A 13629-nucleotide genomic window follows, 5' to 3' on the forward strand; every position below is an offset into this window, starting at 1 on the left:
AGCATGACCTACATTAATTATTCCTACCAGTGCACTCAGTCTGTCATGACATTAACTTTAAACTGCTTCTCAAACATCCACAAAGAGCCACACCGAGGAACACTTAATTCACCAATAAGAACAAAACCCAACCACACTTTAAACGCATTAAAAGAAAAAAGGTAACATACTTAACAGTCCTAAAAAAAACAATAAAATGTTGTTGTTTTTTTAAATGCTTCATCTGTTTAGCCGAGTCCCGTCAAGGTGTGTGTGGCCGATACCCAAAAGGCTGCACCAATCCCTCTGTGCCATTCATCCATTATTCACCCTGCTTCCAAAGGCCTGTCACGTGGAGATCAAGTGGGAGAATGACAGATGAAGACACAGAAGAGAGGGGAGTGTGGTGTCATGTGAAGGCAATGGAAAAGAAAAGGTGCCACAAGGCAGAAGAGCAAGAGTGAGATGAGAAACGCTCTCAGGTGAAGAGAGCTTTAAACAAATAAGCAATAACATGGCAAACACTACACAATAAGCTCTAAAGGGCACATATTTTATTTTAGGCTCCTTACTACACTCCGTATTATGTGGAAAAAAAGATGAATGAGTTTTAAATGACAACTAACACAGGTGACTGACTGGTGTTTATTGATTTAACCTACAATAAAATGACAATTACTCAAAGTCATACTTTTCTTGTGGTTCATGTTGCTAATTTTAAGTTACTGAACACCCCAGACTGAAGATGCTTGACCTTTTCAACACGCACCCCTAAATCCAGCCAAGCAGTGAAGTCCCACCTCTTCCACTGTGAGTGCTGGATTCACATTTCTTAATTACATTAGATGTTTGGTATTTTTGTCCAAATGCATACATTATAAATAAATAAAACAACATTACAATTCACACCTGTCTAAAACAATGTCAACATAAACTGAACTTTATGTCTGGTTTGTTTTATGCATTGCTCCTAATGCTATAGCTACACCAGAAAATTCACACTAAGCAAGAAGAGGAAAGGCACATCGAGGAAAAGAACATGACCCAGATGTTGTTTTTAGGGGCTGACACAAAAGAAAAAAATGTAAGTGTAAGTGCGGCACCACTAACTCTCCACATTCCATGAGTGTCCAAAACACTCAATATAAGCAACATAAAAATAAGACTCCAGGGCCCAACATTTGTGATAGGTGTGCCTAATAAAATGGTGACAGAAGGAATTAATACATTCATATTTCATCAGAAAGGAGAACTATTAATGTTTTTTTTTCAAAGTATATATGTTAATATATATTAATTTAAATTAAAAAAGGCTTGCAGCACAAGCCACACCAATCAGACAGAGCATCCTGACCAGGAGCAGGTGCTCCAGGTCACACTCCTGAACATACTGACAAAAATGTTCATGATGGGAAATAAAGTGGAAATCAACACCTACTGTTTGTTTAAATTGGTCTGATTGGCTGTGTGGATGTATGTGTCTGTCCTTAATCTACTCACATTATCCAATTCCGCCTCCTTCTTGAAGGTGGAGTATGCTTCTTCATATCCATTGGAACGTAGATAATCGGCTATGGCTCGATTTCTGGAAAACAGACAAAGAGGAACCATAATTAGTCGTTCCTGATTAGCAGACAAGATAGTAGTTAAGCTGCCACCAGAAACGACGATGCAAGTAATGAAGCTGCATTCAACAGGGTGAAACAAAGACAGAAAAATCATCAGGTTCAGGAAACGTGCCAGACAAAGACACTTTATATGCTTTTCACACTCCCAGACTGTTATCATACTATATAATAATAAAAATGCTTACTTAACACTACCAATAGAAAAATACACACTCTCCTCACTCACTCTTACACTCACACCCACCCCTCTCCACCCATCTGACAAAAATTGAGAACATATCTGTCTGGCTTCTATAATGAGCTCTTGTTGCTGTGGGCAAATAATGGGAATGGACGACTCCCCCGTCGTGTACATATAGGGAAAATGAAAGCCAGTGTACATCCCACCATCACCTACTTGCACAGAGAAGGAAAACAGAGAGAAATCATGGAGGTGGGAAGGAATAACCCCTGTGACCTCTACGAGCTTCTGGCTGTTGTTATTTTAAAAACAGTCGATCTCCTGAGTTTAAGAACCAAATCTGCAGATGTTCAAAGACACCAGATCTTTTCAGCAAGACGGCACAAAAGGTGGTGTGAGGATGGTGACAGCAGTGCACAACAGTCCTACTATTTCAAATATGTGAAGAGAGATGGCTAGATAGGAAAGACAATAGAGTAGTGAGGCAGAGCAGGGACAGAGGAAGCTACCTTCATTCTTCCTGTTTTTGTCTTCTAGGGAAACCCAAAGACCCCTGTGGGGCACACGGCAAACGTACACATGCACACACGCACGCACGTCTGGTTCATGACTGCAGCCTCAGCAGCAGTTCAATTTACCAAGAGTTATTAATGAGGTTCAAGTCAGTATCAAACAGTTCACCTTTTTATTTTCCACCTAATTAGACTCTCAGGAGGGTGCACAACAAAAGTGGATTATATATTTAAATTCTTCCACTTGGTGATTTTGCAATTTCAATTATAATTTGAGCCTGAGCATAATTTAATGTTCTTGTGGCAACTACCAGTTTAACTGCGACAAAGCAATTTGATAATGTTTTAATCAGACCTTCATTTATTATCCAGTACAGCTCCACTTACAATGTGGACACTGCCATGCAGGTGTTTCATTGTGTTTTACTATTGAGGTGCTGTACAGACATTTGATTCACTACTGAATAAATAGTCACTGCTTGTCTGACCCATTCACCGAAGTTTCCCACATACTCATGTTTGGTTTGTGTGTGCACTTGTACTTGGTTGATGAGTGCATGACTACATGAATGTTCTTCACCTGGTGGAGGTGAAGAAGCCTCAGCCAAACTCTAAACCATCAGCAAGCCTGCTCTCTTCAGCATTAAACTGGGAACTGCGGACATTTTTGAGCAAGCAGCTGAAGTTCCCAGACCATGTGACACCAACCTTCTTGAGGCCAGGTGTTTTACACACACAAGCTTCTTCCAAGCAGGTCCTTCTATTTAGCCTCACAGTTTCCCAAGAATATTGCATGGAAAAAGCAAACGAATGCATATGGCTGAAGTACTGAGAACTGACAAATCAGTGCCGGAGGAGCGGCTGGAGAATGTACTGTGAGCCCATAGAAGTGGGATGCTGATGTTTAGCTGCCTGCTCCCTTTGTAAGACCTAGACCTTTTTTGGCATCAGAGGTGCTGCAAAGGTGAAGGCCATCAAATCTGTACAAAGGGCCCCCAGGTGAATTTGAATCAAAAGGTCCAATGGTGGGTCAATGCTGCTGGGAAACAAGTCTGGGCCTGATTAATCCTGGCTGGGTCACCTTAGCAAGGGGAGACCAGAAACCCCCGATGATCTCAGGATAGAACAGCAATGTGTCCCACCACATCTATGAATGCATCTAGAAACCATCACTGCTAGACCTCAAATTCTAAAGACACAAATTTCCATTATACTGTGTTCAATAAGCCTGTCCATTTAAAGTTTGACTTTGCAAGCATAAATTAGAAGAACTGATCAGCTTCTATTGCTACAATTTTTTCAAGTATTTTTTCATTAATAGCATATGTTATATTTATATTAACTGAATTGCCCACCTAAACTCAATGAGCAACAAAAAAAAGCGCAAAGCTCATGATCAGGCAAGTGGCAAGGCAAGTTTATTTATTTAGCACCTTTCAAACACTGAAATCACTAAATGTGCTTTCTAAGATTTGGGGGGGGGGGAGAGAGAGACCTTTCTTCAGGGTCAATTTGGATTTGTGTTTTCTTAAACCTTTTCCAGCTCCACCTTCAGTCTCATATCACCTACCTACCAAACCAAACAAAGACCAATATAAAACTGAACCGCCTTAAAAAGAAATGCAAATTTCTTTAAACTTATATACAATATTTTCTGGGTCCTCCTGCTCCCTTGGACACCATTTATGCCAGGAGATGCCAGACAAGCTGTCAGGCAGGCGCTGCTTTGAGGTGCCAATGTGACGGGGGTGTGGGGGGGTACAATCTGTCAGCCCAGCCTGTGCCCCCTGCACCCTCTCGGTCAGGGTTGAGCACAGAAACCCGCTTCTCTCTGCCCACCAGAATCCTTGTGACAACAGGCCCAGACCTTATTAAGGCTCAAGGTTAGCAGGAGGTTATCTACTCCTCTGACAGCCTGTTCAAAGCCTAGAAGACAACCAAAGGGAGGGGGGAAGCACAAAGTCTTGAGTATATAAGCAGGTGAGGAGGAGAAGGAGCTGAGGCACAGAGGATGCCTTTGATATGGTGATTGATGTATCCATGATCTCTATCGCACCACAAGAAGGTGCAGAAGGTCACTTATTTATATGTAAACCATCTGGTGGAGCAGGACTGTGCATTTGACGTTCCACACAAATCTCTGGCAATTATGAAAAGACTTTTGTCTTTAGCAATGGTGCTCTCATTCAGACCTTTGTAGAGTGGAGTGAGTGGGTCTAAAGGAATTAGGTCTCCTGCATTTATAGCAAAGCATCACACTTTCCAAAAGGGTGCAGCTACATTAGTTGATCTTAAGACGAAAATAATGGAAATACAGACTTTCGTCAGCAAGACTAGTGAAATCAATTTAGCTGTTAACAAACACTTCAGTTTCAGATTATTCTTTAAAGTTTTACAAACACACAATATTTAAAATATTAATTTATTGTGTTAAATGATCATGATCAATATTGGAGCAGGATATCTCGGAAAAAAAAAAAAAAAAAGAATGACAAATAACTAAGAACAAACAGCTACACAGCCAGACGAATGAACAAAGGGAGGGATGACACACACACACCCACACACACACACACACACACACACACACACAATCAGAAGTGGTCAACAGAGAGCCACACTGCTCAAATCAGTCATTGACATAGGGGATGCAGAGCTGACGGCTGCCACTTCACACTGGATGTGCCAAATTAAAAAAAAAAAAAAGAAAGAAACAAAACAAAACGAGTCTTTAACCATCTATAATCCTCATGACTGTGATGAAAAGAGAATGGGGGAGAGAGAAAAAAAAAATGGGGAGGTGTACAAATATCAACAGAAGGAGAACAGAGTTTCCATGGTTACAAGCAGCCCACAGCTAGATGACTCGATAAGGAGACAGTGAGAAAGAGGGCAGGGCGAGTAACGTGGCCAGCCAGGCCAGAGAGAAGTGAGGAACAAGAACAATAGATGGCCTGAAAGCCTGCACTGGAAGTCCCTGCTTCAGTGAGATCTCCGTGATGACATCAGGGGATGAAATACGAGATTAATCACTCAAACTATTCAGAAACTCTCACACCAGCATCTGCTTACAAGTGTTAGCAATCTAGTGTCATTAAGCAAAAGCCTACGCAAGCCTCACGTGGGTTATAATACTAGCATGCTTCATCAGACCTCTACGCTTTCTTAGGCGCTACAAACGCTTGATGGTCCCAGAAGAAAAGCCTGTGATGCAGAGAAGAAAAACAGGGATGAGAGGAGGAAGAGATGCATGACCTCATCCTTCTGAGAAGAGAGGGAGTCAGGCATCCAGCTCGTCTGCCAGTGACATCACTTCCTCGCAGTTCCCACTCCACTTTTGCTTCCTTTTAGAAATGAGAAGCACGAACACAGCCTCCCCTGAAGCTAAACTAAATCAAACAAATAAAGCAGATTGTTCAATTACCCAATATTTATTGCTCTCATTTAATATTTTTATTAAAGATTTATAACACCGCTGTCAGCATACTAACTAAATAATACTGCACAGAAAGATTGTCGCTCAGGTTTTAAATGAAAAATGCTGGTCTATGAGCCCAACATTAACTTCGCCATGCAGTACGCTGGACGTTAGCAGGACAGCCAAAACAATAACAAACCAACAGGAAAGAAAGAGCAGTTTGGGGGTATTTCCCAGCTCCTCTAGACAAACAACTTTTCTTTGTTTGCTAGCTTTTCACTTGACTGCAAACAGTAGTCAAATTACACAACGTGACTAAAGTCTCCTCACTTGTTTAGCTTCATTTGAGACATTATATCAAGGTTGTTGGTAAAGTGCAATGCTGGTTGGGAAGCTTTTATTATACCCATTAGCGCTACACATGATGTGAATGTGCAGGAAAAGGAGAAAGCAATATGACTGTAAAGTAGGGCAGGGCAATATGGCCAAAAATATTTATCACAATATATATTTTAAAATTTGCAATAATGATATAACTGATGATATAATTGACGCGAGACAAAATACTTTACAACTCCACAACTTTATTAGTGCAAAAAAAAAAAACAAAAAAAAAAACCATCAGTGTATTTTCACTTAAACAAGCAGCTGTTTTTTTATGTGCATTAAAGCTATACACAAATTTAACAGTGGAAATGCAAATTCCTTGCTGACAGTTTAACCAAAAGGCATTTCCAGTGGAAATGGGCCGACATCTCCTGAGCATAACCATGTATAATATCCACAAAACTTAAAAAGAGGTTTTACACACAATACGGTAATATTATGTTGAAGCACAGTACGTATTACTCCGCGAGGCTCCGCCTACGATAGCCGTAATGCTCCGACAATCCATCAAGCGGTGCGGGTTTGTAGCTTAGCAAAGTTCTGTTGTTAATTCTGGCTCCTGATTTTTCAGATCAGACTAATGTTCTTTAGATTATTAACTAGTTTAGTATGAAAAACTGAACGCAACACTCCATAAAGCACGTCATATATAAATGTGTGGCTATCATTTAATTTATTGACATGCCCAGTGATTACAGCAGAGCATAGAAATTAATCAGCCAACAAACACCCTCTTGTTAAGGCACAGATTAGAATACATTTAACCTACAATGCACCACACACTACACAGCAGCTCCATTAGCTACAGCTGGTTGAACAGGATGTTGCCCCCCTGCTGTATAACCACAAAAAACCCTCACAAAGGAATATTTCCATTTCTGTCTACGGGCCCGTTTGCATTTCAAGACTCCTGATAAATATTTAACAGACCACAGCTCAGGTCTACACTCTGAAAAATATCTTAGCATATTCAAAATTCACTTTACCCTGGATTTCATATTGCAATGTTATGTTCTTCAAAAGACAGCACAGCTCTTTGCTATGTGCATCTCAACTAACGCTGCATCTCAACTGGACTTTTTCTGGCATTCTGACTGCTACTAAAGGTGAAAGAGGCTGTGTCAGTGGTTGGTTTGTCTGATGATGATCACTGTGCAAACAGCAAAGACATTGGTTGCATCACCACACAGCACTGCCCTGTTTTTTATGATTAGTGTTTATATTAAACAATAAGGCTGCGGGCAATTAGCAACATGAAACAGAATTGCAGCAGTGGTCTAAATTTGCCTTTAATATTAAATGAGGTGATAACTTCTCAGTGAGAACTTTAACTAAATAAATAAATAACAAGATTGCATAACTTCCCAGCTAAATCTAGCTCTATGAAAATCGCTCTATTCCTCTTACTTGACTGATAAAGAGCTCTGGGCTTTGGTTGGCACCTTCAGGCAATCACCACCCTTGTTTTTCCAGAAGCAGGGCTTTGTCTGTCATAGAAAGCTTTTCAGACCACCTAAGGGTTTTTGTTTTAAACCAAGTAAACACAATAAGACATCTATCTATCAACATAAAAACAACAAGCACATATATAAATATAGAGCCTATATACAACATATTAATGGCTTCAACTTTAAAGAGGATAAAAAGGTCAAACAAAGAAGAGAAAACACTCCAATCGGGTAAACTCCCCCCTCTCCAAGTCTGCAGTGAGCAAATACCAGTAACACCGACATGCAGGTGCAAAGATAAACAACTTGCACATGAAGATGTATGCACATGCATGAAATGTGCTCCCAAAAGTGATTTAGTTTATCACTTTCCATGTTGCCTTTAATACTTATATTCGATTCACACTAACTTGAACACTATATTAAAGACTGTTTGGCTATACCTCATTCTGTTCTGTAAAGGTCTACTTTTTCCTTCAACACACAGACAGGGGTAACCATTTCAAAGAAAGGACCAGTGTTGGGAACACTGCTCTGCTGGGTGTGACTGTGGGGCAACAGCACAACGTATATACGTCAAGGGATCAAACGCAAGTGAAAAAACCCAAAAAAGCCAATAAGGGCTTTGAGCTTTGTTTCATAACTACAATGAAGACAGTAGCTGAAAAAACATGATTCAACACAACTACTACTATTAGTACTTACAATTTCTTTAAAATAATAATCCATCCTCCCCAAACCTAAAATGGTAAGGCCTCTGAAAGTCAGGGAAACCCCAGAGAAAAGCCCCCAAAGGCAGAAATACCCCTTGACAGATTTCCATCTTTGTCATCACAAAGCCTCTGAGAAGGATGATGATCACAATGCAGTCAGCGTGAGTGTGAAACAGGTAGGGGAATGGTTTTTTTGTGGGGATTATCATTTAAGCCATGAGAAAAATCCAAGGAGAAAAACCCCACTATACTGGAATTCAGAAAAGAAGAAGGTTCTAACATCATTCTATATTTATCTATTTATTTTAAGTAAATGTCGACTTTAGACATTGACTTTCCTTTGTGCGTTTCTGTGGGTGTGTAGAAGCAGATGGCTTTTAAGATCAAAAGCAGCATGGGTGTGGAAACCAGGTGTCTATGTTAAAATAAGAAAACAAAAGCAGGGTTTTTTTTCTTCTATAATGGGTGTGGCATATACACATTTTCTGTCAAACAGCGATGGAGTTTTGTTGACTGAGCTGAAGCCAAAGTCAAACTTTCTTTAATCCAGTGAGGCTGTGCATAATTCATCCTTGGATAAACACAGAATAAAGCCAGACACAACATAGGTGACAGAGACACACATGGCACTTAGAGAGCCCTCCATTTAAATCTATGGGAGAATTCTGGTGGTAGAGGTCTTGAGCCACAAATCTGTCTTACTTAGGAATGTACCTTGGATTTGAATAATTATTATACTACTAATAAATATGATGCATTATGAAAACGCACTGAGAAAGGTCTGGCTGAAATGAAATACAAGTAATGAGGAAACCAGGGAGGGACTATAAAGAAAATTAATGCTGACTCTCGACAGTAAAAGTCTAGGTAAACTAAACCACTGGAAACTCCAATGAGCAACCGATCGAGGTTTCAACCAACTGAAACTGTCTTAACTAGCTTAATTGATAAGAGATGATGGTCCACAAAACAAGGAGTGCTGTCATGCCAGCGCAAAAATCTGATTGACACACCCGTGCACCAAACTGTGTTCAGTTCCCTGAGAACCAAAAGAGAGGCTGGAGAACCTCCTGCTCACTACTACCACCACCATGGAGGGGAGAGGAAGAAAGAGAAAAATAAATAAATAAATAAATAAATAAATAAATAAATATCTGTCACGCTCAACACTTATCTACTAGCAAAATACAACTTCTCTGGACCCAACTTGGGGAGAACGAATGCAATAAGTTCAATTAATGAAAAAGGAAGGACCTTTGACTTATAAGCCACAAATCTGTACAGTAACACTTAAAACTGACAAAAAGTGCAAAGGCTAACTGATTTAAGCGACACGCAATCAATCTGAACCTCTCGTTTAGCTTGCACAGCTATGTTTAAATATGCACCCTCTAAATTATTCGTAGTCATGTGATGTTGCCCATTGGTTTGCGAGGCTCCATCTGAAACGCATACTGTGCATTTTGACTGTCACCAAACCAGACATGACAAGCACAGTGGTGGATATCAGAAGGTAAAAAGGTAACCTGCCGTGAACCCTATCACCTTACCTGCCTAGTAAATTAGTTGCCAAGCAGGAATGTTTCTGGAAACTAAATTACTCAACAATTAAACAACAGGATACAGATCAGACTGATTAATCAAAAAGTGACAACACACTGAAACATTGGTGACAACTAGCAAGGGCAGCAATATCAACTGGACTAGTCATGCACATCTTCAGCAGGGAATCTTTGAAAGGCCTATGACATCACCTACATAACTGGCTGATGTCATTGATTGTGTTGGTGCATTATGTGTTAACTGCTGTGTGGTCATTCGTGATGTGTGTGAATGTTAGAAAGTGCTTACATGTAGAAAAAAAAGTGCTTGAATGACAGGTGAATGAAACATGTTATATGAAAAAAGGCAATGATAAGAAAAGGGAATATCGCAATAGAATATGGGTAAAACGTGCATGCGCAGTGCCTTTGTTTTCATACGCACATGGCGGAAAAAGCATGGCGGTGGCAGAGAATGAGAAGGGCGAAAGCGGATCGTTAAATAAAACAGATGAACCAGAATTGGTTTGTAAAAATGGTGCAACTTCAGTGATGTTGAACTGGTTTGGTTTTTGTCCGTCAGATACACATGAAAGCACAATTTGTGGTAGTGCATGCTAGCGGGCCGTCATTATTACAGTGTTTTTTGGAAAATAAGGTGTACTTAAAATCCTTTAATTTTCTGAAAAATCGACAGTGCCCCTTATAATCCGGTGCACCTTATGTATGAATTCTGGTTGTGCTTACTGACCTCAAACCGATTTTATGTGGTACACGGTGCTCAAAAATCTGTCAAAAAATGTTTTAGTACGACTAAGCTACAAACCCGTACCGCATGATGGATTGCCGGAGCATTACAGCTACTGTAGTCAGGAGCCTCGCGAAGTAATACGTACTGTGCTTCAACATAATATTACCGTATTGTGTGTGTATAACCACTTTTTAAGTTTTGTGGATATTATACATGGTTATGCTCAGGAGATGTCGGCCCATTTCCACTGGAAATGCCTTTTGGTTAAACTGTCAGCAAGGAATTTGCATTTCCACTGTTAAAATTTTGTATAGCTTTAACCCACATAAAAAAAACAGCTGCTTGTTTAAGTTAAAAATACACTGATGGGGTTCTTTTGCACTAATAAAGTTGTGGAGTTGTAAAGTATTTTGTCTTGTGTCAATTATATCATCAGTTATATAGTTATCGGAAATTTTAAAATATATATCGTGATAAATATTTTTGGCTATGCATAAGTAGAATGGAAAAATCGCTGTATAAGAACCAGTCCATTTACCACAGTCTACAAAATAAAGACCATGTTTTATCAAAAAGTTTTACTCTCAAATGAGCCATTTTTAAAAATCACTACAACAGCGGATCATTTTAAAAGCTTTCCATAATCTAACAAAGCAATGTGCTTTCATAATTCCTTGTCTTTATTACAGAAAAGCAGCAGACTTGCTGCTGAACATTTACATTATATCCAAACTACTATATATTTTTTTTGTCCGTGGTTCAGCTTTTCAAAGTGAAGCCAAAACACAAGCAGGAGTCATTGGATAACTGAGTTTATTTGAATGAGGGTGAACACTGGGACTTAGAGGACTAGTATCTTGACAGGTAAACATGATCTAAGTCCTGTTAATGATCAAACTGAGCCACGGTGAACTCTTTATACCACAGTTCTGACTGCCTGTGGCAGTTATCTCCATATCTTTGAATTTCATCTGTTATGTCACCACATTTATAGACAAGGGCATGGTGGAAAAAGAACAAAAAATAAAATCACATGCACCATCTTGTTGCCCAAGACATGGAGTTGGTTTTTTTTTTTTTTTAATAAAGAAAAGAGTTCAAAAGCAAAGGCCCATTTGCACATAAGTGCCTCCGAGGTCTTTCAGGGGAGCAGATAGTTTGTGTTCTGTATCTATTTTTGCTACACGCTGCTGGGGATAAGTCTCCTGACCCTGGAAAGGAACACAAACGGGCTTTTCAGTGGCAGCAAAAAAAAAAAAAAAAAAAGAAAAGACAAAGAAAATAAGTTGTGAAGATGCTGCGCAATCACGGCATCTGACTATGGTGCTGACAAAGATTATTCCTCTTAAAAAAAAAAGAGGAATAATGTGCAAAAATATTTCTTCAAGAAAACAGACTGTAAAGCTGCGCTTTTACTGCCCCCCAGTCGATTGGTTACTTTTAACAGTTCAACCGTGAAAAAGAGGGAAGAAGATGCTTGAATGCTATGGGAACTAAATTTATTGGGTTGGTGCCTAATGCTAAACAGGGCTGTGGCAAAGAAAGGAGGGGGCCCAATGAAAAATTAGTGTGAAGAGCAGACAATCAGCCGGTCACTGTTCCCATTACCGCCTTGTTTGGATTCAAAACAGGCCATTTGGTTTCCAAGCAGGCTTCGCAAAATGAGAAAGTCAGCTGGGAAATGACATCTTAAGGGCACTGCATGAGAGCACTATCTGAGCCAAGCAACATCACTAACAAATGTGATTCGTTGATGCTTGAATGAGACTCAGGGGGTCCCTCAACGGTTTCCTGTATACCACTGGGGGTAGAAACTTGTGCAACAGAGAGAAAGGGGAAAAAAAAGAAAGAGGGATTTTTGTTTTGTTTTGGTTGGGGGGGGGGTCCTGCCAGCTTAATTTGAATAGCAAATAGCACGAAAGATTAGCATTCCAATGGAGCTCTCCATACCAACGGACCCCTCCCACAGCACTAATCACAGAGAAAGACTGAGGAATGCTGAGAGCCTTGTCACATGCAGTGAGGCATTTTTTCAATGACAGTGCAACAAGGTCTTCACCTCATTGAAAGACAAAGGAAAATCTGTGGCTCTAACATAGTAATTCCATCACCAAAGATGTAACTTGGAAGCTAGAACTAGCCTGCCAAAGGGTCCAGTTTGGCCTAGTGTTTCTGGTAGGCCCTACAATTTATGATTTTTATAAAATCTTGGTTATGGCTGAGGGGAAATTTTCAGAATGTGCCCATTTACTCTTTAAGAGAAAAATATTGAGTGGATGGTGTTCTATCATAGGGCTGTTTGATCTAACGATATATATCGGATGACGATATAAAAACGTCTATCGTTTCATTTTACGCTATCTTTTGTTTCGTGGTGTCGCAAAATAAACTGTTTACGGCAATATTTTTTCATCGTTTTGATGGTCACTGTGGTGGCTATATTAATTTCTTAAAGTTCTCTCTTTCTCTTATATTTAATATAACCACACTACGGACGGGCAAGTGCCTGTTTTTATGCGTTGTCGTTAGCAACAACCACGGTAAAACCATCGTAAAACCACCCGTTTGTTTATTTTTCCACATAAACCTTTCACAATAAAGCTCAAGATCCTGTTGACTTTTCAAAATAAACTGAATCACATGAAAGAGTATGCAGAGTATTTACGGATGAGAAGCAAAAAAGAGCCGTCAGGTGCTAAAAAATAAACCTTAGACTCAAACGTTAGAACAGGCTTTTCCCCGCAGCACGCTGTGTAATAAATACTCAAAGAAAATGGCGGCCGTTACAACTTATGTCTAAAAATGTATAGTTTCATGCATCTGTTAAAACACTCGACTCCAGGTACAGGTCAGGTTACATTTTTGTGATTTATATCGTTATCGGGACAATAGACGTCTTGTATCGGGATATGAGATTTTGGTCATGTCGCACAGCCCTATTCTATCATATATTATTTTACAATGGGTTCTATCACTTGGCGCAATAAAGCAAGTTAGACACTCCTGACTTGCACAGATATGGATATTTTTTCCACAACTAAAGCTCAGGAAGATGATCTCAACGCCTGCTC

At 39.8% G+C, this 13629-nt stretch overlaps 1 protein-coding gene across 3 annotated transcripts in view; it reads right to left on the bottom strand.

Moving 5' to 3' along the window:
• The window catches only part of LOC309687540 (lissencephaly-1 homolog), a 38256-nt gene that overhangs the window by 15798 nt on the left and 8829 nt on the right, over positions 1-13629 (bottom strand). For all 3 annotated transcript variants that reach the window (XM_082502589.1, XM_082502591.1, XM_082502590.1), the window contains exon 3: positions 1480-1564. In XM_082502589.1, the coding sequence (XP_082358715.1) occupies positions 1480-1564 (85 nt within the window). The remainder of the gene's footprint in view (positions 1-1479; positions 1565-13629) is intronic.

This window comes from Aulonocara stuartgranti (genome assembly GCF_965226115.1).
Source record: "Aulonocara stuartgranti genome assembly, chromosome: 14".
Lineage (NCBI taxonomy): Eukaryota > Metazoa > Chordata > Actinopteri > Cichliformes > Cichlidae > Aulonocara > Aulonocara stuartgranti.